The 26,932-nt window shown below is 41.9% G+C and overlaps 1 protein-coding gene across 2 annotated transcripts in view; it reads right to left on the bottom strand.

Annotated features, from left to right (window-relative positions):
* Window positions 1–354: 354 nt before the first annotated feature.
* The window catches only part of LOC149859808 (hexokinase HKDC1), a 56,237-nt gene continuing 29,659 nt past the window's right edge, over window positions 355–26,932 (bottom strand). For both annotated transcript variants that reach the window (XM_090058032.1, XM_090058033.1), the window contains 14 exons: window positions 26,726–26,821; window positions 25,381–25,480; window positions 21,721–21,904; window positions 18,951–19,106; window positions 17,611–17,844; window positions 16,461–16,765; window positions 14,953–15,101; window positions 14,745–14,864; window positions 12,743–12,838; window positions 12,552–12,651; window positions 9,120–9,303; window positions 8,196–8,351; window positions 6,768–7,001; window positions 355–1,612 (listed from right to left, as the gene is read on the bottom strand). In XM_090058032.1, coding sequence (XP_089914158.1) covers window positions 1,468–1,612; window positions 6,768–7,001; window positions 8,196–8,351; window positions 9,120–9,303; window positions 12,552–12,651; window positions 12,743–12,838; window positions 14,745–14,864; window positions 14,953–15,101; window positions 16,461–16,765; window positions 17,611–17,844; window positions 18,951–19,106; window positions 21,721–21,904; window positions 25,381–25,480; window positions 26,726–26,821 — 2,259 coding nt within the window. In that variant the 3' untranslated portion in view covers window positions 355–1,467. The remainder of the gene's footprint in view (window positions 1,613–6,767; window positions 7,002–8,195; window positions 8,352–9,119; window positions 9,304–12,551; window positions 12,652–12,742; window positions 12,839–14,744; window positions 14,865–14,952; window positions 15,102–16,460; window positions 16,766–17,610; window positions 17,845–18,950; window positions 19,107–21,720; window positions 21,905–25,380; window positions 25,481–26,725; window positions 26,822–26,932) is intronic.

The following is a 26,932-nucleotide window of genomic DNA, read 5'->3' as shown; positions in this document are numbered from 1 at the left end:
ACAATCTGTTCAAGTGGTATTACTAAATCTGAAGAAACTTTAATGAAAATAAGTAGTGTAACTGGGATGGAGAGACTGAGACAGCAGCATTAGGTGCCACCTTTTACTAGGAAGGGAGAAGATGCAAAACAGCCACCATAGCTTGAGGTGGGCTAAGGCACTGGCACCAACAGCACAGCACCACCACTGGCCAGAGCACAATGCTGCCCAAGTGTGCCTCCGAGGAAAATAAATGTAAACTCACTTTTGCCTGCTTGCAATATGATTACATAACTAGTCCCTTCTTAATTACTCTCTCCAGTTACCTCAAATACAAAGAAAGCTTTAGCAAGTAAAAAAAACCAGCCCAGAAAACAGTTTTGAAATTTTTATTTTTTCATACATTCTGCAGTTTCATCATATATTCCCAGTGAAAATGTAAATCAGGGGTATACCTTAAAACTGAATTCACTGGTGCTAAATTTAACTCTTCAAACTTACTTCAAACTTTCGATTATTGTTAGCACAAAGTAAATTATTTAATACAGTACATGACAGTCATTACTGACACACCCAAGATCCTATACCACGTGTGTTACAGCCCAGTGGCACAGGAATGTATGTGAAAGGAGTAGTAAAAGAACATGGAAGTAGCTGGGTGTAGAACAGATATTCTCCTTTTGCGTCATACTATTGTTCCACATCTCTCATTTTGGAATTACTAAGTCAGGATGCAATTTTTCAGTCACACCCAACATGCTGATTATTTTCTGGGCATCTGGAAGTTGCCACACATTGCTGCCCATTTCTCACAGAAAAATACTGTATAAAATGACTATTTGCTAATGTAAGCAACAGGTGCACTAGTTTTGTCATCTGCCTTACTTATTCATTAAATATATTTTGAGGAATCTGTTTTTGTCCATTACACCCAGCTGCTAACCATGTCCAATGTAAGTGAAGTTTTATAAACAATATAATGAAAAAAGTAATACAACTTTAATATAAAAAGGTCCATTAATTTATTCCATTTTACAGATCCATTATAAAATATACTGGAACACAGAAAAAACATGCTTACTAGAGATGTGCTACACTAAGATCTTGATATCCACTGAGCCAGACCATGTAATGACTAAAACAAATAATAATACTGAAAAGCAATGGGAAATTCACAACATGGTAACATTTGTGGGAACAGTGGTTTAAACATTTTGAACACGAGTTTGGAAAAATATTACATTTACATGGTTTGTGGTATTGTATTATGTGATATTGCAGTGCTAACTATTTTTGCTGTATCCCAACATAGTGCAAACTATCAACAGAAATGCACAAACAAATTATAGTGACATTAATGACTGTTCAACGTTTGGCTGCTATCAAAATAACAGATGCTTCCTATTGGTCTCTGGCCAAGTTATTTTGTGTGATCATTCAGCCAATCTCTAATATGCATGTACAGGTCTAATTAAACATGACTTTCTTTTAATTTTCTCCAACACTATGCAATCTTTTTGCGACAGCAGTAATGAGGGCAGCTCCCTTCCCACTGCCATCTTCAGACAGCATAAAAGTCACGTCACACTGAGGTGCCAGCTCTTTCACTGTTTCCCGTAAGATCCTAGAAAAACTTGAAGTAAAAAAAAAACAAAACAACACTTTACCAACCATTTTGTAATGTATGCAGTAATTATTTGTATTCATTATATTATGTATACTTGCTTACAAACAAGAGGCCAAACCAAACCTAACAGCCCAGTCAATCATAGTCATCTTCCATGGGTTCTTCCTTTCCTTCTCCCTTCAATATATTTAGTCACCAACAGGAAACAGAAACAAATTCCTGCATCCAATGAGAAGGTGAAAAGATTGACCCATTTTTCCTGAGAGACCATACTTCACTTTTATCCTTCCGAAAGTCTTCTGGCTTTTACAGAAGTTTGAAGAAAGGGGAAGCATTCATTCTAATGACTCTCCAACAAGCAGGAGACAACACTGAGTTCCTTTGTATTAAGAAAATCTACAGCCTTTGGTGGAACTAACAGACTCATGCCATCTGTGCCATCACACTTATTGTATCTTTCTGGAGTCTGTCTGTTCAACATGGTGCAACAGTGAGTGCAGAAGTTCAGATGCTTGTTAGGCCAGCTTACTGAAGTGTTTTTTTGAAATAAATAAATAAATAAGGAGTAATGGTTTCTTCAATCCCAGTGATTCTGATTATAGTGCTAATAAGAAATAGAGTGCAAGAATTTATACTGAAGTCTATTCAGAATTAAACAGCAAAAGGAAAAGAGAAAGGAAGAAGGGATAATGAAAGAAAAGTTAGAACTATGAAAAGATTCTTTATCCTATATTTAAGCTTGGACGTTGAGAAGTAACAACTAAAAGTGCCTCCATATAAAAATGTGTAAAGAACTGATGTTAATTAGGAAACATTTTAGCAGCATAATAAAAGCAAGAAACCTTCCCCGTACTTTCTATCATGTTTTTTTCCTGTTTTCCTACCTTCAGTTCTTCCATTGTGATGTCAGAGAAGCCCCCTGCTTTAGAAGCTGTTATGGATGACAGGCAATCTCTCTTCCACATGGAAGGTCTTCTCATGTACCTACACTGGTAGCTAATTCTACGTCTTCCTCTACCATGGCTAGATCTTATTTATGCAACATAGATGCAACTTCAAATACCTAGGTGACATTCCATTTCAACAAAGCCGCACACCCCTTTGGGAAAGATTTGGCTAAAGCCATCATTAATATGTTAAAGATCTAAAAGTCATCCAATAAGCAAAAAGTTAATTTTGAACCAGTAAAAGGCTTCTTCCAGGACAGAGGTTTTCAGCATGAAGTCTCCCCTTTGCTAGTTTAAAGTACAGCATAGTTGGCCAATCTGTCATGTTTCCAACTGAAGTGATCCCCTGAGAGAAGCATAAAACTGTGATTGCAATGAGGACAGGGTGGTAAGGACCAAAAAAAGGAAGAATACCTCACTCCTTGCAGTGATACCTATTTCACAGACTCCCCAGCTTCACTAAGGAAAGCCTGGCAGAGCTGCATGGGCAGCTAGAACAGAATTGGGACAAGCTACATAATGTTTATGAAGTTTGTTCAGATGGAGCTTCTACCACATCTCTGGGGAACCTGTTCCAGTGTTTTACTACCCTCCTAGTGTGAAAATTTGTCCTAATATCCAGCCTAAACTTCCTTTGCTGCAAGCAACTTGACACCGTTGCTCCTTGTTCTGTCATCTGCCACCACTGAGAACAATTCTTACATTCAACTTTGTTGAAACCCACTTCAGATTAACCCACCAATAGCACCTCTCAATTTGAAGCAACAACACAGCTGGAATTTTAATACATGTTAAGCATTCAAAAGACCAAAAAAAAGGAAATGTAAGGGGGCCTAGAATTGTTAAATGAACCAAAAAGTGACAAACTGTTTGCTTAGCCAGGGTATACCAGTTTGCTTGCTAAATACAGCAATAATGCTTGCTTTCTGTAATTGCATGAGCTGAGAAATACACTTTCCATAGTAGTTAGGGTCAGGAGGGGCCTGAGCAGATCATCTAGCCTGACCCCCTGCCACAGGCAGGTATGAATGCTGGGTTCACAAGACCCCAGACAGGTGATCATCCAACCTCCTCTTGAATTTGCCCAAGGTAGGGGCAAGGACCACTTCCCTGGGAAGTTGGTTCCAGATTTTGGCCACCCAAACTGTAAAATATTGCCTCCTGATCTCTAACCTAAACCTACTCTCCATCAGCTTATTACCATTGTTCCCTGTCACCCCAGGTGGTGCTGGGGAGAAAAGGGCTCTACCTATTTGTTGTTGATCTCCCCTGATGAGTTTGTAGGCAGCCACCAGGTCCCCCCTCAGCCTCCTCCTGCCAAGGCTGAACAGGTTCAGGTCCCTCAGTCTCTTCTCATAGGGCCTGTCCTGCTGCCTTCTCACCAAGTGGGTGGTTCTCCTCTGAACCCTCTCCAAGTTGGCCACATCCCTTTTGAAGTGCAGCCCCCAGTACTGGACGCAGTACTCCAACTGCAGCCTGACCAAAGTCGTACAGAGGGGGAGTATCACCTCTCTGGACCAGCTTGAGATGCGTCTTTGGATGCATGACAAGGTATGGCTGGCCTTGCTGGCTGCAGTCTGGCATTGGCGGCTCATGTTCATCTTGGAGTCAATAATGACTCCAAGATCCCTTCCTGCCTCTGTGTTTTCAAGAGGGGAACTCCCCAGCTTGTATGTATGCTGTGGATTCCTTCTCCCAAGGTGCAGCACCCTGCATTTATCTGTGTTGAATCCCAATCTACTCTCATCTGCCCACTTTTGTAGTCTGTCTAAATCTATTTGCAGCTTCTCTCTCCCTTCAAGTGTGTCCACCTCACCCTACTCTACATCTTAGTGTCATCAGCAAACTTGGACAGTGTGCTTTCCACCCCCTCGTCCAAGTCGCTGATGAAGATGTTAAACAGTGCGGGCCTGAAGACTGAGCCGTGGGGTACCCCACTGCTCACATCTCACCAGGTTGAGTACGACCCATCCACCACTACTCTCTGGGTGCACCCCATCAGCCAGTTTTTTACCCATTCAACTGTGTAGGCATCAATGCCACAGTCACTTAATTTATTGATGAGGATGGTGTGAGGGACAGTGTCAAAGGCCTTCTTAAAGTCTAGAAAGACTACGTCCACGGCAACACCATCATCCAAGGATTTAGTCACCTGGTCATAAAAGGCAACCAGGTTGATCAGGCAGGACCTGCCTTTGATGAACCCATGCTGATTGCCCCTGAGCATGATCTCCCCTGCTGGCCCCCACAGATGTGCTCCTTGATGATTCTCTCCAAGATCTTCCCGAGCACTGAGGTGAGGCTTATAGGCCTATAGTTACCTGGGTCCTCCCTCCTCCCTTCCTTGAAAATTGGGACCACAGTAGCCAGTTTCCAATCCGCTGGCACCTGGCCAGATGACCACGAATGCTCATACAGCTGGGCCAAGGGTTCCACAATGACCCCTGCCAGCTCCCTCAGCACCCTTGGGTGGAGGGCATTTGGACCTGCAGATTTAGAAATGTCCAGCCCTTCCAGAAGATCCCCAACTACATCTGCGCTGACTGAAGGCCTGACAGAGCTATCCCCAAGATTGTCCCTACCTCTGGTATGTGGGATGTCCTGGTCCCTGTTCAAGAAAACAGAGGCAAAGAAACTGTTAAAAATATCAATTTTCTTGTCTGACGTAGCCACAAGATTGCCGTTTGCATCTTGCAGGTGCCCTACACTGCCTGGTGCCCTCTTTTTGCTCCCAATGTACTTGAAAAAGGACTTTGTTGTCCTTAAACCTGGACGCTAGCCTGAGTTCCATCTCTGCCCTGGCCTTCCTAATAGCCCTCCTACACTCACGGGCCAAGGAGTACTCCTCCTTGGCGATAGCTCCTCCCTTCCACTGGTTGTACACCCATTTTTCAGTCCTCAAGCATTGCTGAATGCCCGTGCTGAGCCAAGGGAGTTCTGAGCACTCTTACCCCCCCACTCCCCTTGCTTCTCTCAGGGACTGTTATCCCTTGGGCCTGGAGGATCGCCCCCTTAAGGTATAACCATCCCTCGTGGACTCCCATCTCCTCTACCTTCTGGGCCCTCAGTGCCTTCTCCACTAGTCTCCTAAGCTTGTTGAAGTTGGCCCTTCTGAAGTCAAAGGCATTAGCCTTGGTATAAGCCCTTGACACCCTGCGTTGGATAGTGAAATCCAGCAGGTGATGATCACTATTGCCCAGGTGGGCAAGAACCTGCAGTCCCCTCACCAGGTCATCCCCCATGGCCAGGACCAGGTCCAGCAAGGCGTTGCCCCTCGTGGGGCTGTGCACTTCCTGGATAAGGTGAAGGTCCTGTAATACAGCCAGAAACCTATGCGAGCGGTCAGACCTGGCTGTCTGCTCCTCTCAGCGAATGTCTGGGTAGTTTAGGTCACCCATGGCAATAACATCCCTTGACCTAACGGCCTCCATAAGCTGACCGGAGAAGTCCCGGTCCAGCTCTTCCCCCTGCTAGGGTGGTCTGTATTAGACACCCACCGTAAGGTCCCTTTTGCCATGTCCCCCTTGTAGTTTGACCCATAGTGTCTCTGCCCAACCTTCCTCTAACCCAAAGCTAATGCTTGATGATGTGAGGTGCTCTTTGACATAGACCGCAACACCCCCCACCTTTCCTCTCTGTCCTGTTTCTTCTATATAGGGTGTATTCCCAAATGCCCGCTGCTTAGTCATAGGTAGGGTCCCACCAGGTTTCTTTGAGCTCTACTAAGTCTAGGTTCTTACTCGCAATCAAGAGGCACAGTTCCTCCTGTTTACTCCCCATACTACGAGCATTAGTGTAGAGGCACTTGAGGCCTCCTTTTATTTCATTATTATTTAGCATTGACATTAAATTAGCTCTTGGCACCAAGCCCTTACACCCGGCATGTAAAAGATTTAGTATAGTCTCCAAATACATACAACTAAAGAAAGAAATTGTGTAGTTTCCTACAAGACTAAAATAACCTCTTATGTTTAACTCAGAAGCAACCATCACAAAACAGTAAGTTTCCCTTTCCTCAACCTGGCAGTTTTGAATAAAAGCACAATACAGAAAGGTTCTGCATTGGATTCTAAATCCAAGCAAAAGCAGCGTCAGCTTCAGGAATACATGATCATTTCTGGGTGATATTCTTTCACTATCTATCATCAAAAGAGAATACTGAATACTGGTCAGAATTAAGCCAGAACTAATGAAAGTAGACACAGGGTACTCACTGTGGATGTAACTTGTATAAAGTCCCATCCACTCCAACAGTGATTTTCAAGTGCTCTACGCCTCTGTTTTCTCTCTTCTTCTCTACTACCGCAGCCAGTCCTGCCCCACAGAGTTGGGCTGCTCTCCTTGAAACAGCACCACACACCTCCTTCACAATAATGCTGTCGTCACAAGTGCTGTCCAGTCCAAGTTGCTGCAGAATTCTTCTGACCTGAAGAAGGGCTAGCCGGTCACTGTGTTCATGCAAACACATACAACAGCTTACAGTTAGGGGATACTATATACATTTCAGGATTTTCAGTTTTACAAATGAAACCAAATTCTCAGAGATACATTTTAACCAAGTCTCCAGATCTAAACACTTCTATATTTTGAGGTATGATCTCATGCAACCCCACACCTAAATTTTGTTTCTGTTGTGATGAGGTAGATTTTCAAAGGCACAAAGTAGTTGAGCACCTAATTCTCCTTGAAAGTCAAACAGATGTATGCCCCTCACTACCATCTGTGCCTTTGAAAAAATCTCCTTCTAATGGCTCACAAGACAGTCACCTTATTGTTTCACTGTCTATAAAAGTTACTGAAAAAACAAATACACATCCTCCTGTATACTCACACTCCAGAGTTTTTAATACTCCAGTATTTAATACTAGTAAGTAGTATTTTAACGGCTTCACTGAAGTTTTTGAGTAAGGTGCTAGAAAGGTTCATGGTGCTAGAATACCCAGGGTGTCATTGTTGGATGGAACGGCGGTAACCACTCAATTGTTACAGAAACATTACAGAATTCCCTGTTTTCTTTATTTAGCAACGTAATAGGCCTCTCTAACAGAAAATGCTCTACCTTTTTTGAAAGGGAGGCTTGTCTAATAGCACAAAGAATTCAGGGCCAGGCATGAAAGTCTTCATGAAAGCCAGGACAGTCACTTAGATGATCACTGTGGGCCGGAGTTTCTATTTAAAATGTGTAATATTTGACATGGAATTTATGCTGAAAAGTAACTTACTTTGGATGCAGACAGACTTAAATTGCTCCAAGGATGTCATTGATTGGGAACTGATTCATAGTTGTCCCTGAACTAGCTGTGACACCCTGGTTGAGAATCACTGGACCAGCATCTCAACTATTCTCCCAATATAAAAGTTGAGTGACTGGATGTCACTGTATCAGCATTCTTATGTTCTTGTAAGGTTCAAATTAGAAGCCATTTAAACATAAAGAAGTTTGAAGATTGAAATGGATACCTCAACAGTGGTTACTTTTATCCAGACAAAGTTCCATTGAGTTGAACAAGAGTACTGTCCTGAGTGAGGACTTCAACATTTAAGCTAGTAATTGTCACTGCCTCACTGCAATCTACCTATATTCACAAAAACAGATGGCAGTTAAAAAACTGGAACCACAAAGATATAATGAATTACTTTACCTTTCAATCTGAGACAGGAATTTTGTTTCAAATATTCCTCTTGTCCTGAGCGTCTCTGAAATCTGACCTCTAAACAGAAGTCCATGCTTTGTTAAGTCGATCAGAATTTGCCTCACTATTTCACCCAAATACATTCCACTGGTCATTTTTTCATACCTATTTTACAAAAACATTTTTAAAAATAGATGGCAAGTCAGTGTTTTAGTATGATTTATGCCGTGTGCTTAACTTCCTAAAAGCATTCAGAAATAAAGTACTCCATTATCTGAACTCAGTGCTGTTTAGCCATAATACCTGTATCTGGTATAATGACATCAAATGCAAATGCTAGTTGCAATATTTCACATATTTAAAAATTATGAAAGTATACAAATACACAATATTAAATGCAAAATAGCAATTAAAACCAGGGATCATACAAAACAAGAACATTTTTACCAAACCTTCCCTACCTGCAAACTTTGGTGATTCATATAAATTGGTACCTGCAATCAAACCAAAACCCAGCCTCCTTAATTCATTTCTTACAGGATTTGTACGTTTGGGGGAGGTGGCAGGAGAGGAAGGGAGTAGAGGGCATTATCACAAAACTGTCATAATTAATCTTGTACAGAAAATATTCAGCAATTAGTATTTTAACCTACCAACAAGCTAAATGAAACAGCATAGGGAGAGCAACATACAATGATGATGTGTATGTCTAAGCTTTGCTGTTTTGTAAGTTATTGTTGCTGTGGTGACAGAAATAAAAAGCCCTAACATATAGAATGAGGGAGAACCATACAATTTACCAATTGGACAAATTAAGTTTTTATAGATTTTGTAATGACTTTTCTTAAAATAGGGTAAACAAAGATAGCCAGCCTAGTTCAAAGAAGATGAATTAGGTTATTCATAGCTTAAAGACAATACTATCAGCTTTACCTCTGTTTCCCAGGATTTAATGAACCTTCGTCCACTTCTTTGTCATATTTTGTTCTGATATTATTAATGCACCCATTGTCACCGAAACCTCCCCACTCTGTGTTAATACACATTTTTCCTTCATTCCCTTCCACAACTTCTATATTCTTCATATCTTCCATATAACACACATTGCTGCCTGTTCCTAAAAGAAAACAGCAAGGTTTCAGTCACAGAAGTGTAAAGGAGTTGAAAAGCATAGGAGAAATGCATGGTACCTATGCTGTACAATACCTAAATATTAGTTCTCCAGATTCCAAACTACAAAGGTATCCCCAGATCTTAATAGAAGTCAGTTTCAACAAACGATTTCTCCAGTAGAATCTTCTATTTATTTGGAACACAGAATCATAGAAAGTTAGGGTTGGAAGGGATCTCAGGAGGTCATCTAGTCCAACCCCCTGCTCAGAGGAGAACTATCCCCTGCTAGATCATACCAGCCAAAGCTTTGTCTAGCCTGGCTTTGAAAACATCCAAGGATGGAGCTTCTCCCACATCTCTGGGGAACCTGTTCCAGTGTTTTACTACCCTCCTAGTGAGAAAATTCTTCCTAATATCCAACCTAAACTTCCCTTGCTGCAACTTGACACTGTTACTCCTTGTTCTGTCATCTGCAACCACTGAGAACAGTCTAGCTCTATCTTCTTTTGAACCCCGCTTCAGGAGTTGAAGGCTGCTATCAAATCCCTTCTCAGTCTTCTCTTCTCTAGACTAAATAAGCCCAGTTCCCTCAGTCTTTCCTCATAAGTCATGTCCCCCAGCCCCCTTACCATTTTTGTTGCTTTCTGCTGGACTCTCTCCAATTTGTCCACATCTTCTCTATAGTGGGGGGCCCAAAACTGAACACAGTGCTCCAGAGGTGCCCTCACCAGTGCTGAATAGAGGGGAATAATCACCTCTCTTGACCAAGCAGCAACACACCTACAAATGCAGCCCAGTATGCCATTAGCCTTCTTGGCATCAATGGCACACTGCTGGCTCATATTCAGCTTATTGTCCACTGTAACCCCCAGGTCCTTTTCTGTAGAGCTACTGCCCAGCCAATCAGCCCTCAGCCTGTACTGGTGCATGGAATTGTTCTGTCTTAAGTGCAGGACTTTGCACTTCTCCTTGTTGAACCTCATGAGATTTCTTTTGGCCCAATCCTCCAATTTGTTTAGGTCACTACTCGCTCTGAAACTAGCTCTCCCTCTAGTTTATCTACTACTCCCCCCAGCTTGGTGTCATCTGCAAACTTGCTGAGGTTGCACTCCATCCCATCTTTCAGGTCACTGATGAAACCACTGAACAAAACCCACCCCAGGACCAACCCCTGGGGACTCCACTTGATACTGACTGCCAACTACAAATCAAGCCATTGATGACTGCCCTCTGAGCCTGACGCTCCAGCCAGTTTTCCATCCACCTGACAGTCCATTCATCCAGCCCATGATTCTTTAGCTTGCCTGCAAGAATGCTGTGGGAGATCGTATCAAAAGCCTTGCTAAAAATCAAGGTACACCACATCCACCGATCTCCTTGCATGCATAGAGCCAGTCACATCATAGAAGGCAATCAGGTTTGTCAGGCATGACTTGCCCCTGGTGAATCCATGCCGACTTCCTTATCACCTTTTTCTCCTCCAAGTGCTTAGAAATGGATTCCTTGAGGATCTGCTCCATGATTTTTCTAGGGACTGAGGTGAGGCTGACTAGTCTGTAGCTCCCTGAATACTACTTTTTCTCTTTCTCTTAAATATGGGCACTATGTTTGCCCTTTTCCAATCATCTGGGACATCTCATGATCACCATGAGTTTTCAAAGATATTGGCCCGAGGCTCTGCAATCACATCAGCCAACTCCCTCAGCACTCTCAGGTGCATCCCATCTGGCCCCATGACTTGTACACATCCAGGTTTTCTAAGTAGTCCCTAATCTGTTCTTTCACCACTGGTGGCTGCTCACCTCCTCCCTGAGCTGTGGTGCTCACTGCAGTAGTCTGGGAGCAGACCTTGCCTGTGAAGACGGAGGCAAAAAAAGGCATTGAGCACTTTAGCCTGTTCTGCATCCTGTCACAAGGTCCCCTCCACCATTCAGTAAGGAACCTGCACTTTCCCTGATCCTCCTCCTTTTGCTACCAACACACTTGTAGAAACCGTTCTTGTTACCCTTCACATTCCCTGCTAGCTGCAACTCCAGTTGCACTTCGGCCTTCCTGACTTCATCCCTGCATGCCGGAGCAACGCTCTTATATTTTTCCCTAGTTATTTGTCCAAGTTTCCACTTCTTATAAGCTTTCTTTGGCGATTTAGTTTACTGAAGAGATCCCTGCTAAACCAAGCTGGTCTTCTGCCATACTTGCTAGCCTTCCTGCACATTGGGATGGTTTGTTCCTGTACTCTTAGTAAGGTTTCTTTGAAGTACAGTTAACTCTCCTGGACTCCTTTCCCCCTCAGTCTGGCTTCCCTGGGGATCCTGCCCATGAGTTCCCTGAGTGAGTCAAAGTCTGTTTTTCTGAAGTCCAGGGTCTTTATTCTACTGCTCTCCACCATTCCTTTCTTCAGGATCCTGAACCCAATCATCTTGTGGTCACTGCTGCCCAAGTTGCCATCCACTACTACATCCCCCACCAAGTCTTCCATTTGTGAGCAGCAAGTCAAGAAGAACATGGCCCCTAGTTGGCTGCTCCAACACTTGCACCAGGAAGTTGTCCCCAGTACTCTCCAAAAAGCTTCTTGGATTGCCGGAGCACTACTGTGTTGCCCTCCCAGGAGATGTCAGGGTGACTGAAGTCCCCCATGAGAACCAGAGCTTGTGATTGAGAAACTTTCTGCTAGCTGTTTGAAGAAAGCCACAAACATTCAAAACTGAAGCAGCTTTCCCACACAATATGCCATGTTAAGAGGAGCAAAGCTCTATTATAACAATACCTTATTTGCAAATCTTATTAAAAGAATGTTGGAAGGTGAGTTATGGAATAAGTGGCCAAATATTATGCAGTTGATGTTTGCATCATATTTTGCAAATTAGTCAGCCCATGCTGGTAAAATAGTTCTCTATTTGGTCAGCCATATTTTGTTCATCTTATGCCAATGTATCCATATTTATCTATCAAAACTGTAGCTTTAGATTGTCTACAAGGACAGAGGAGACTCTAAAACATGTCACATTTCCTATAGCTGCATTCAGTGCTACACTGATTGAGAATTAACTAACCCCAGTTTCTTGCATCCCAGCACAGGCAATTACCACTGAGTTAACAAGCTGGCTCAAACAAACCAAATATGAGTGATTCTTATTAAATGTAGGATTTCATCTGCTTCTTTGAATAGTAGGATTTTTTCTAGTACAAATCAAGATCCACACAAGTAATTTGCTTTCATTTAAACAGTAATTGTACTAACAAATAATTTACCTGCAATAAGGCCAATTTCACAGTTTGGATCCTCATAGCCACATGTCATCATTGTCCCAACGGTGTCATTTACCACTGCTACAATATCCAGGTCAAACTCCTGCAACAGAAATCACCTCGTTTAAAGGGGTGGGGAAGGGAAGGGGGGGGTTGCTTTAACAAACCAAATCAACAGAAACACAATTACTTACATTTCTTCGTTTAATAGCTTCTCTTAACATGTCAACAACATCTTCCCCTTCACAGTCTGTTGCCTTAAAACCTTTTGTCCACCCCACTAGTGTTCCCTGTAAGAAAACAGCACCAAAAATGACCAATGTAAATGGATGGGCATTCTGTGTACTGAATGAAGCAGGGGTCCAGTAGAGAAATAAACACATAGTAACTAGAGTGTTTCAAAGATGTGTGTGAACAAGGGACCTGAAATCAGGTGTCCCAGGAAATTTAATTCTGAAATATTTCAATTTGAGTACTTGACTTTGCACTTTAGCCTCCTTTTAACATAGCCGTGTTTTTTTGTGTATTTTTTTAAATGTAAAATGCATCTTTCTAGCCAAACAACTGCAGTTTCAAATATACCTTCTAGATGATCAGACAAATGCTGCTGTGCTCAAGGCTCAGTTGCTACAAGGAAACTATGCCGCTCAGCTGTTGGCAGCTTTAATCCATGGTTTATTTATGAAGTAGCTATCAATCCAATGGCAGCACAAGCTGAAGTATTCTCTCTACTTCATGCAGAGGCACTCCCTTCCCACATCCATCACTGAGGGGCAGCACTGGCTCTATCATTTGAAGATGAACCATGGCAAAAATTGTATTTACTCTAAATAATCATGAGTCAGTGTCAATAAATTTATATTGCAAAGCTTCAAATCATTTGATAAAAGATACTTGAAGATTCTTATGCTACCAAGTGATTTATTTGATAGATAAAACCAAACACCAAGCTTAAAACATAAACCAAAGACAGCATTAGGACAATGCTGGGCTCATACCTGATCTTTATTCTTTTTTTAAGACAGAAAATTCTTGTGACAGGAAAATACAAAACAAACTGGTTCTTACAGATTCTATAAATCTGTACTATCATTATGGTTTTTGCTTTTATTTTCCAGTTACTCAGTAATTTTAATTTGCCTTTTAATTGAAAGTGCTCTTGGTTATAGTCAAGGCCTATGAGAAACTTCCAATTAGCAGTATATTCAAAATAACTATTAAATATGGAGGGTTTTTTAAGTTTTACACAGCCTTAGGGGCTTGCCTATCCTACCTCCATTCAGAGTCCTAGAGCGTGGCTATGATGAGCACCTCACCCACATTCCTCACACACCAAATCCCAGAAATAAAGCAATGTGGTTCTCTTAAAAGGAACTTTTAGTAGCTCAAGAGTGGCTTTCAACATGTGCTCAGCAGCGCTCTAAGGCACCTACATCGCTTCATTTTTGTCGCTGTCACATGCTAAGGAGGACCAAGTGAGCAGGGCAACGTAGAGAAGCTTTAAGTGTAGATCAGAGCATGTAGGGAGAGGACACATCCAGGAACATTAGATATACCTGATTAACAGAACAAAATTCAGAGATGAGCCCTTAGCTGTGAATAGCACAGCTCAGCTCTAACCTGTGGTGCACCACAACTAGTGAAATATGGAGTGAAATTATATACTCATTGAAAATGTATTTGGTCTATACCATACTTCAGCAAAGTATTAGGGAATCAGTGTCTCTTAGACTAATAAAAAAGTGCAAATAAGAATGAGATACCTGACCAGTTAAAAATGTGCAGGGGCACTGAGTCATCATCATGGTTCACTTTTCTAAGAATGGAAGAATGAATCCTTCACAAGCTCTGTCTTTCTGCCTCCAGTTGTTATAAGCCAAATTTTGCCACCCTTTGTCATGGAGGGAAGTATTCAAGTATAATCAAAATGCAGAGTAAGGCTATGAAACAAAATAATGTCTCTGTATTTTACACGGGAGCATTCGTAAGTCAGAAAATTTGACTAAAATTTTATTTAAAGCTTGGAAATCCTTACTTGTAAGAAAAATGCATTTTAAAAGGTATTAAAAAGAAAGGTGTGTGTTAAACATCTGAACAGGGAATAATGTTAAAACACAACAAACTGATGTAGCCGTTTTCTAATAGGAATCAGACCTAGTACAACCATGCAACTTTTATTTCTGTTGCAGTCCTTACCTTATCAATACTAGCTTGCCTGCAGGGGAAAGAGAACGTAAAGCCCAGAGGAAGTCGAGCACCCTTAATTCCCATGTACTCCAAAAAATCTGCTATGCACTGGACTATGTGATCAAAAAGCTGAAAGAACAGAGACAACAGGTAAAACCTATGCACATTTAATGAAGGGTGATCCATTTGGATAGCTCAATATTGGTGTGGATGTTACCTCTTCTCCTGTTCCTTGCATGATTTCCAGAGGAATGGCAAAGATTTTATTGTACATCCTCACAGATTTTCTTCTCCCACTTCTAATTTTCACAAGCAGAACTCTGAAATTTGTTCCACCAAGATCAAGAGAAAGAAATTTTCCTTTTTCTGTAATAGAAAAATGAAAACATAAATACATAATCCTAGAATACTCTAATAGTTAAAGCACATTTGTTACTTTGAGCATTTTAAACACCACATGACATTAAACAACCACAAAGAAATATTGTCTCCGGAATGACATGCTATACTATTATTTTTAGGTTTATCTTCTGAAATCACGCACATTGAGAAAAATCTTTAAGTGTTCTCTACACAAAACTCAAGTAGAAGTCGCCAGGTACTCAGTATTTGGGGAAGGGGAGGAAAAAAAAAAAGAAAATGGAAATCAAGGCACATTTTTTAGAAGACCTAAATATGAATTCAGGGTACTAGCTTTAAGTACTCCTTCCTTTAAAATATTGGTCTTGGTGCTAATATCAAGTCTTTACCCCCCACCCTTCTTATCTTTCTGATCCTTTGCTAGTTGCACACATATGTATGCAAAAGGAGTAGAAGTGCATGTGTAAATACCACAGCATATATAATAAATGTTCTTTGACTATTTTTAAAGAAAATGGTAAACACCCATCAATTAGATACTCAAGTAGATATTTGTCAAAATATGCTATTACATGCATATTCAGAATATGTAACCTTCCCAAGAAGTGTCAGTGCATAACAAATACCCTTTGGCAGGGTCTTTGATTAAGGAACTATAATTCCTGTCCTGTGAGAAATTCTGAAATAAAAAAAAAAAAATATTCATTCCTAAACGGCATGAAACACAAAAATAAAACATTTGCTATGGAACAAGAATTTCAAAATTTCATTTTGACCTGTTTGAAATGTTTACAAACCTCCTACAGCTGCCTAAAGCCTAGCATCCAGCCAGGTGATCCATGGCTTCAACAGCTTCCAGCCAGCCAAGTATCAAAATCAGAATAAGAGCCTGGCCCCTAAAGTCCTAACACTGAAGCAGCCTGCCTTGACACTTACACCAGATCTGTCAATTCTGGAAGTTCAGGCTGCCAAGAAAATGAAGTTAGCAGGGCATCCATTTCATATCTCCCCATAAGGCTACCTGGCAGGGTGCCCCAAAGCCAGAGTCCTTGAAAACTCAGGTAGCAAGTTTCTCCACAGCCAGATGCCTGGAAGACTGAAGTTATACTCGCTAGATGCTGCTAGACCCCCCAAACGCCTGCAGACAGACTTCCGAGACCAGGGTACGCAAGTTGACAAGAAACCTAGTAGACAGGGTTTCCTCAAGAACTGCCAGATATTGACCAGAATTCCATCAAAAACAGATTGCCCTGCAACATTTAAATCTATTAAACATTTTATGACAGCAACATATTCCTCTGAAAAATTGCTGACCAGCCTTCCTGCATAGCCTCGTATTCTTTCATGATTTGCATAGGCACCTACCTGTCCCATCTGGTGTTCCACAGACATAAGTTGGTAACATTTTCACTGTGGCATTGGGTTGTGTTTCTTTCTTCAGGCCATATTCTAGTTCTGCCCTCATGTTAGTTTTCACTTCTCTAAGATTTTCCTTGGAGAGTTTAAAAGATGCTAGAATCTCATCAATGTGCTTACGCTGAGATGCTAGTCTGTACGCAACTGCTGTTACCATTGCTGCCCCCTTCCCACTGCCACTCTCAGAGAGAAGAAACCGAACGTCACAATTTGGGACCAGTCTCCTCACAACCTTATGCAGACGTTTGGCATATCTAGAAGAAAAATCACTTTTCTTAAATGCTTGCAAAATATTGTGTGGAATACATGTGTGCACATACACATAAGCATGCAACACTTGACAATTAAGAAAAGCTGAATCTGCTAAATGCAACATCAGAAGCTCATCTGGGGAATGGGCTGGACACTTCCGCAGTATTAGTTCTGTTACTATAAATATGGGGAAAACATGGCTCCACTGTTGCATGGAAATGGGAAGGGCAGTGAAGAAAAGGAAAGCCCTGTGTCTCAGTGGAAAAGGGTTAGAGCAAGGCAAACCTCCACCAGAACATGAGACAATCAGACTCTACAATTTGTAATATGGTAGATGTAGATTTTGATCCAAACCTTGCAAAACAGACCCTCCTCTGCAAAACACCAAACTCCTCAACTTAAACACATCTCTAGTCTGGAGGGGATGGTGCTCTATTGTGTGACTTAATTCCATAATGACACAATTCTATCCCAATTTTACTTTCTAAAGTTAGCTTGAAAATTCCAACATGTGACTCCTGTCTGTAGTCACAGGAAGGTAAACACTCAACAAGACTTCTGGTGAGCTTCCGCCTTTTCCCCTAGATGCAGTGCTGTTAACATTTTCTGAATATCCCAGACAAAATAATATCACAGCTAGCAACATCAACACAGTTTCCCCAGAACACAAACATGTCTCCTTTTACTGCTTGCCATCATGACCCATTAGACCACTGAAAACTCTTCTGCACCAATCAGCATTACAATGAAAGTGGTACTAGATATATGGGCCAGGCAGATATGTCTCTTTAAAAGCCAGAATGGTGACTGTTACGGTAGATACATGACTTCCTCTAAGCTTACTTACTGAGGGTGTGTTTTATACAAAGTTCCATCCATTCCAACAGTAGTTCTTAGTCTCATTAACTTTTTATTTTCTCGAAGACGTGTCAATATTGCTGCTAAGGCAGCAGCACAGAGGTTTGCTGAGCGAAATGACACAATGGTGCTGACATGCTGAACAGCAACACAGTCTTCTTCAGAAGGAAACAGACCCAGCTCCATTAGGATCTCTTTAGTGTTGCTGAGACCATCTTTGTATCTATCCCAAAAATCAAAGAAAAATAAAATACCTAACTATAAAAGTATACAGAACTCCCCCCCATCTAATTATAAAAGTATATAGTCATATCTAAAATTTTATGGCACATCCTTCTGGCAGAAGGATGAAGGGCTTAGACTACAAGCAATTAGGCAATACCCCAAACCACTGGTACCCACAGATCTCTTGGTGCCCCACATCTTATTTACATGGCACCTGCAGAAGTTAGCTACCGACAGGGTGCTGCTTCACCTACTTGTTTGTCACTTTTTAGGGTTCTTCCCAAGAATGCTTCCATCAAACCATATAAAAGTAAAACAGCTCAGAGGACCTGATAAAACTTCAGTACTGATAAATATCAGGGGAAAGGTTCCCATGGATTTCAATAAGTGACTTGGAGTGCTAAACATCTGCTTTAACGAACAATAACATACTACTCTCCATCTGCTTTAAAAGAGGTTTAAAGTTTAGCATTAAAAAGGTACCCCTTGGATTACTCGCTAAATGGATTTCAAGAAAAAATAGTGTGTTAAAGATTAGTATTAATCTGTTGATTTCACTCTTTTCCCTTAGAAATAACAACATTGTAAATCAATCAGTTTTGTGGTTGTCATGCTTAAACCAGAAGCACCAAAAATTGGACCACTGCTGAGCCAGTGTTTTCCAACACAACAGAGTCCTCAGTGATGTTGTCTGTGTGCAGATACACAATGGCCTTTACCATGCTTAATATAATCCACACACTGCCACTTTTCTGAAACACTTGAAGACAACCCTACAAATCCACATGCACGGTCAGGTCTGTTTGTGATGCACAATAAATACAGTGAATTTAAATAGTGGAATGCATTTGTGATTGCATTACTTTGTTAAAATGTTAGCTTAACACCTGCCATTTACCATTACCAATGAAATAAACCAATCTGGTCTGTTGTATTCCCCTATTATTCTATTGTTAATTTTATTTTGAGGAGGAAAAGATTAATAGTCTAAGATCAACAACAATCAATTTCAAACTCTTATTGATTATACTGTAATAAAGGAAATCTAGTTGTCCTTAAGTAAAGCCTCAAGGTTTTTAATAAAGAATATATAAAAGCTCATACTTTTCCATAGCAGCTACATGTTTCGTCTCAATCTTGCCTTTGGTGCGGAGAGCAGTAGATATCTCGCCATTGAAGAGTAATCCTTCCTTTGCCATTTTTAGAAGGATGAGTCTTACAATTTCTCCTAAATACAAACCACTAATCATCTTCTCAAACCTATTATTGAATACAAGCAATGGTTACAAAAATAGCCTAGTACAGGAGTGAATGATTGTTTCTACAGATCACTATATATTTTAAATAGGCTATACATGTAAAATAGGTAAAAATTATTTAAGCTCATGTAAAAACAGGAATAATAAGTTAAAATTTGGACATGAACTTTCTGGCTGTGACATTATGATGAACTAGGTGTTTCTGAAACAATATTACACTGCTTAGAAAGGAGACTATCAAGATTCAGTTTGAATACAGATTTCATTTGTGTGCACTGGATACTTTCTTAGGTCTATATAGGATGATATGCAGTGAATACTTTATGGGGTATTGTACAACAGAGAAGCAGTTCTTAACAACTGACATGCCAGGGCTCCCATGTGAATTACAGTGAATAAGCACATTAAACCAAATCAACAGTCTCAGCTAATATTCCTCATTACTTCACACCAAAGAAGCTATCCCCATGCCATTCTGAGGCATCCTATTAGCACTCAAGTGATTTGAGGACACCAGCTAAATCTATGCATAAAGAAAAAAATAAGCCAATCAATCACACTTCCTCACTCACCCCATCACAACACAAAAACAGAATTACCATCTAGTAATAACAAAGAATCACCAATTGCTTTGTAGGAACAGAAGGTGAAATCCTGACTCCACTGAAGTCATGGCAAAACTCCAAATAACTTCAGTAGGGCCAAACTTTGCCAAAATTTCTAAGAGTATCCTCCCAACTGAAAGACAAGAGGAAGTTATGAAAAGTGATGCAGAAAGCATTAGGGCTGCGGCTTTCTAGTCACCCTATGCATTCTGGATTCCACAGCAAGTGCAGGCTACTTCAGCAGTGTAAAACAGTTGTTTAAGAGATGCCCACATATAATGGTAGGTGGATCTTAACTAGAACAGGTTTGGATATAAATGAAAGGAGCTTCAAGCCAGCTTCTATTGCAGTTAGCTTCCTTAGTTCAGGGGTGGGCAAATACAGCCTCTGGCCTGGATATGGCTCACAGAGGGTCTTTGTCTAGCCCACAACAGGTCCTTGGTCCCACCTGGCCTAAGCACTGTGGCCATGATGCATCCTGCCACACCCTGGGCATGCAGCGGGGCTGGGGCAGCTCTACAGCTGAACTGTCTTTGTAAACAGCCCAAGCAGCAGTGGCTCCTTCTGACTATTGCCACTGCTTGCCCACACCCCGTGGTACCAATGGGGACCTGCACGCATAGGCCTGACCCGGCCTGCCCTGCACCTGTGCTGGGCTGCCTTGCGTCTTCACCACTGTCACCACCACCTCCAGGCTGCCCAGCGGGGCAGCAGTGGCAGCACACAGCAGATGCAGAGCAGCCCAACACAGGCTCTGGACAGCTGCAGCAAGACAGGCCTGGCAGCGGTGAGGAGCAGCTGCTTTTCCCCTGTACTGAGCAATAGTTTCTTTCTGGCCACCACCACTGCTCAGCGTAGGCCAGTCTGGAGCAGATGTGGGGCAGGCCTGTGGTGCTGGGACCAGTGGTGGCAGCAGCAGGAAGGAGCCCTTGCTGCCTAGGAAGGCAGTCCAGCCATGGAACCACTCCAGCCCCACTGTGTGCCCAGGGTGTGGAGCAGGCATGGGGCAGGCTGGAGTCAGAGCTTCACGCATGGGTTTCAGCTGCTTTGCTCCCACTGGGGTGAATCTGGAATGGGCCTGGGATGGGGCTGGGGTGCCACGCTGTTGGCAGTGGCAGGGAGGCACCACAGGATGCAGAAGTGGCAGGCTGTTGCAGGGCAGGAGTGGGTGCTGACCAACTCAGGGGGGCAGGCTCAGGGGGCACCCATGCATACCCCACTATACCCATAAACCCTCCCCTGCAAACCCCATAAGCATAATCAAAAAGCCCACAAACATCCCCCCACAAACTTCACACCCCTCCCCACACATGCATACAAATGCCTCTGCGGGGAGCCTCACTCATTGTTACATGCAAATTCAAACTTACACCCCGCCATGCACACCCCACCCCCAGCCACCCTCCCCCTCCACACCCCACATCCCCCCACAAATCCCCATACCCACCCACATCTACACACACACCCCCACACCCCACATACACAGACATACACCCAGAGCCCCCACAAACCCCGTACCCACCTGCCCATACCCCTCCACACACCCTCACAATATACAAGAGTAAGACTTCATTTTGAGGTATGATGCAATCACCTCTACATACACAATGCAAATACATACAGCTCAGGACAAAAAGAATTTTTTAAATAAAATTAAAATATGTTATTGTCAATGTTTGATTTTTGGTATAAAATTTGTTTTTTTTTTCCAGTTCCAAGATGGCAAACCCCCTTCCCAAAAGGAGTACTTCTGGGGGCAAAGGGGATGGACTTTCAGTGGCAAAGGTCAGGGGTTAGGAGGCAGGACTTCTGATCCCAAGATGGCAACCAGGGGGCAGGGCACCTGTAAAGGAGCAGGGCTACCCTTGTGGCCCTTGACAGTTTGCCAAAATAATTGCCAGCCCCTGCCTTAGCCTTATGTCTATTGCAAAAAGCTTGTATGGCTCTCTGCATTCTCTTTAAAGATATACAGAATAACAATGCTGTATAAAGCTTCACTTAAATACTTACAGCTGTTTTCCAGGATTGATAGATCCCAAGTCAATCTCCCTATCAAACTCAGTTCTGATGTCTTCTAATGACCCGTCATCTCCAAAGGCTCCCCACTCGGTGTTAATGCACATCCTCCCCTCATCACCTTCCACCAGATCAATGTGACTCATTTCTTCCATGTAGCAGGCATTGGTGCCAGTTCCTTAGTGTACGAGATGCAGTATGGAAAGAAACAAGCACACTTGCACATGAGAAATTCACTAAAAATTACAATTGCACCAATAGAGATTTTTGGAGCTGATACCAATACCCAATTTTTGAAGAGACAAATTGGCCAATACTGATCCAATTTCTGATACGCAGCCCAGAAGCTTGAAGAGCAATGTCCAACTGGTAAATTTGTTTTGGGGAGGGGGGGAGGGGCAGATCAAGGCCCCTGCAGTGAGGGAGGGAGTGAGACTGGGGCTGGTGCTGCCCAGCCTGGGTGGGGCGGGGCATGGGACACAGCAGCGGCTCATTTGGGGGCCTCAGGGAGGGAGAGGTACTTCCCACCACTGCACACACCCCAAGAGGACACAGGGCAGGAGGGGCGTGTGCCCCCACTTCTGCATGGGGCAGGGCAGGGTGGGCTGCCACTGAGGGCTAGGGCTGGGGATGCACCAGGCTCTTCCCAGTGTGTGGGGGGGTGGAGCTAAGCCAGGGCTGCACTCAGGGTAGGCAGCAGCAACTGGAAGGGGGGGCTGTAGTGAATTTTGGGGTGGCTGCAACCCCCCCATAATCCTCCCAGCGCCACTGCCACCCATCCCAAGCAAAGCCCTGGCACAACCCTCCCCATATACTTCAGGAAGAACCCAGCACAGCCTGCAGCAACAGGTCACCCTGCCCTACGCAGATCCGGAAGCACGCACCCCACCTCCCCGGTGCCCTCCGGGGATGTGTACAGTGGTGGGAGCTCTCTCTCCTCCCTGCGCCCCCTGACAAACTGCAGCTCCATTCTGTGGCCTGCCCCAGCTATGCAGTGCCTGCCTCAGCCCCACTCCCTTCCTCACCGTGGGGGCCTTGATCTGTCCTCCTACTCCCCTTCCCTCCTGCCTCCCCTTCCACCACAACAGACTTACCAGCTGCACACAGCTCTCCAAGCTGCTGAGCTGTGCTCCTCGCTGCTTACACACTGCACTGTGGCTGCACACATGCACAGGGCATTTATCGGTCATGTCAGGTCAGTTTCCAATACAGTCAGTTTTATTTATCAGTGCCGATCTGATATTGGACCAAGGTATCGGTGCACCTCTACTAAAAATAAATTTTAAGGATTGGATTCAATATTTTCTTTACCAGAAGAAGTAAGCCCATGTGCTCTCTGTGAGCCCATGTGCACCTGGAACCTGTTAAATAACCTTTCAGTACCAAAGAAAAACCATCAGAAATTAACATAAGGTCCGAGTCATTTAAAGATATTTGTGATATTTCGTACACACTCGCGTGCGTGCATGCCAAAAAAAAAAAGACAGGGAAAAAAAGTGAAGCGGATTTGTCATAGGGAGGGTATAGCATTCTTGCCGCCAGAGATAAAAGAATGTTTGCTTTTTCTAGATAAATAACATGGATCTTCTATATCATTGATACAAGAGTTTATTTTGTTGGCCAGAATATTCAAAAGAATTAGATTTCAACATACTGGGTGCATCTAAATGAGCATGCATGTGCAGGGGTGTGCATTTACTGCAGCAAAAGTAGCAGTGGCACCAATTTGTGCCTCTGCTTTTTGCTGCTGTCCATGCCCCTGCACATGGGCTTTCCTGTAGGGCAAAATGCCCCACTTTAGGGAAACTGCTGTTTTGCCACCCTTCCCAGCTCCCCACATGCTGGAAGAACCAGAGAGCTAGAAGAGAGGAGACACTGGCCAGCAACCAGAGCATCTCCCAGGAGGACCAAGCCTCTGTGCCTACTGGCACATGCTCCTGAACCATGTGCTGTACCACTTTTTGGCATGATTTTTTTGCTACCAGAATTTCCCAGAAGCAAGTGCTGGCCCCAAGCAGCAAATCTGCAGTATCACAAACCGCTGTGCCTGTACAACTGGATCCAGCCGTCATCTTCTTCTGGTAACTCTGAGTATAAATCAAGGTGGAAGATGTTTTGCAGTTATGCACCCATTGCTCCCTCACTGTAGAAATTATATACAATGCCACTTTTCCAAATAGCTAATAAGGAAGGCTATTCAATATATTCCTCATCCAGAGAACTGCAGGTACTCAGTAACTACTAAGGACCAGGCCCTGAGTGCCTTCATGGAAGTTAGGCAAAAATAAATAGACAATTATCTGGTATTTCTGATCTGGAACATTAAAGCTATTTTAACAATCTATGTACAATTCAGCTTCCTAATATTACCTTCTAAATACAGTTTTAAAAATGTACTGCCTCTCTCATTTGGTTATTTCCTGAAGTATGAAATGTTGGAAATAAATAAGAATTTACTTCAGTTACAATAATTAAAACATATAAATATCAAGTTTGTAGAAATGAAGGCTGCATTTTACTTAAGTTTGCTCTTGAAGAAATTACTGCAATGATAAACTTTTCATTGATATTCACAGCAATGAGGTTAACCCACTGTGACTGCTTTTGAAATACTCACCTTTGGTATCCGAACGTAAATCTATAATAATAGATGGTTTTGTTCTTTATTTATTTATTTATTTTTAAAAGAGCTAAATTTATGCATATCTAAATGGCAGACAAGGTTCTTTGGGTAAATGTGGTATCTTTTATTAGACCAACTAAATAGCTGGAAAAAACTGTTGTTTGCAAGTTTCAGGTAAACACCCTTTTTCAGGTATGGGAAGAATCTGCTAATGTTTGTGTGCTCTTCTGGATGGAATAGAAACCAATATGAAAAATGCAAGTCTGTGAAAATGCAAATGGTTGACAGGGAGGATCAGAGGGGATGGGAGACAATAGGTGAGAGACATGTGGGTGATGTGGGAAGAGGAAATGTTGACTTAGTAATAGAATGTAGCTGCTAAAATGTAGAGAGTTTACCTGGGGTTAATCCAATGGCTGTATTTAGTTCGCGATTTTTTTTGTATCAAAGTAGATTTATGAAGTGAAGTTCATAGGCTCATCTATGTCCTTAGACCAATGCAGTTATAACCAACACCCTCAATATGTATCCAAATGAAATTTTAGTATGTAGTGAATTAATTAAAAAAAAAAAATCAATAGAGAAAGAAGGTAAAACAGAACAAACAAGGAAAGGACAGGCAGGCACTAACCACAAATAGGATCTTTACATACTCTGCTGCCTGAATATGCCTCTTAAGTGAAATAACACTTGACAAGTAGCTTTGTTTTTTACAAGTGTAAATCAGATAAACAAAGTCAACAGTCATTTAACTGATTTGGGACTAAATTTATCAATCTAGCCTTAAACAAACCACTATTTTTGCATTTGCAATTTTTGCAGATGCAATTAGTGTCACTTAGACATTCAAGTTTCACTTTGCTCCCCAAAAGAGAGGCATCAGTGCTTGAAAATATGGTACGTCTTTCATTTTCTCATTTATCTTTTTGATTTATGAAGTCTGAAATGAACTTCTTTCCACCCAAGATGAGCCCAAACTAAATACACTGTTGCAATTTAAAGCAAAACCTTGTAACTTTAAAAAATATTACCAATTATGACACCAACTTCACAGCGCTGATCATCATATCCACAGGTCATCATAGTTCCCACAGTGTCATTTACCAGTGCCAAAACATCTGCATGAACATCCTAATGGAGTAAAGATAGATGCTTGATAGAAACCATGTTTGAAAACAGCTTCATAATTAAACAACTGTTCAAACAACACTAACTTTGGGCCCAGGTTCAGTGAAGCACTTTCACATATGCTTAATTTTAAACTTAGCTGTGCAAGTTCCTTTCAGATAACCTGTTTCATAAATGTATTACTACTATTCAGCATAGTACTTTAGATTAATTTACTTTAATAGGATTTAAGTATTTACTTAATGAGGTTGATCTTTAAGATATCAGTGCTTTATTGAATCAGGGCTAGAAGTTGAATGTTTTGAGCCCTCCCCCTTTCCTCCCCTCCCCCCCAAATTCATCATTCCTTTACCAAGAAATTTAAAAAAACCCACAAAAGCGTAACTTTTTATGACAGCACAAAATATCTGTAGGCAAGATATTAAGAAGCATATTCTGAAAGCCATAGCCACAATATGGAGCACCTTATCCCACAAGTATCCCCATTGAAAATCGGGAGAATTTGCAGGTGTAAAAAGCCATTCAGCATAAATATACCAGAATGAGGCCTAGAAAACATTTCTGTCAAAGCTGTGCAGATCCATTTCATAAACTTATTACCATATTCAGAAAGGGGTTACATGACAGAGGTGCCTTTTATAGCAAGAGGCCAGACTTGATAACCCAGGAGGTCCCTTCTAGGCCTATGTACTGCTTTTGCTAATCTTAGCATAGCAGGGATTCATTGAGAAATTAACAAAAAGCAGAGTTTTGCCATGTTAGAAACAGGAAAATATAGGTTTTCTATAAGGATGTCAATATATGGACAGATCCTTTCACATTTTTAAACTGATGTTACTAGGGATGAAGAACATTAAAATGCTTGAGATTTTTTAAATGGAACTACTGAATATCAATAAAAGCATATTAATTTAAGAATGCAAAGAAGAATTTTTCCATTTGAGTTGGTCTAATAAAAGATATCAGATTTACCCAGAGAATCTTGTCTGCTTAATTTAAGAATAGCTTTCATTATATTTCATCCCAAATTTTAGAATATAATAAATCATTCTGTGATTAATAACTTCTGCTGGAAGCACTCCAAAGTCCAGCACTAGAAACAAAATATCATTTAAAGATATGTAAAAATATATTAAAATACATAAAAATATTATATGCAGTATTGTATTCCTCCAAAAACAGGGGATCTCTCTCTGAGAGAAGGATTCTGTCAAGATATCCTTAAGCTCTCTTCACTCTAAAGCTTGCCTTATGTTTCCTGAGGGCGTTGCGCAGAGAGCTGACCACATCTGTCCCCTGAACTCCTCGTGCCTTGAAGTGTTTCGTCCAAGAAAGCAGCACACCCTTTAAAAATGTAAGCTAAGTTAAAAAAATGAGGCATTTGGATTTTTTAGCATAAAATTCTACAGTGGCACTGAAAACAGACTATGTGGTATTGTTGGTTTTTGAAGAACT

This window comes from Crocodylus siamensis, chromosome 7 (assembly GCF_052110815.1).
Source record: "Crocodylus siamensis isolate JL-2025a chromosome 7, ASM5211081v1, whole genome shotgun sequence".
NCBI classification, from domain to species: domain Eukaryota; kingdom Metazoa; phylum Chordata; order Crocodylia; family Crocodylidae; genus Crocodylus; species Crocodylus siamensis.
Note: the sequence above shows the minus strand (reverse complement) of the source record. Positions and strands in the feature narration are given on the sequence as shown.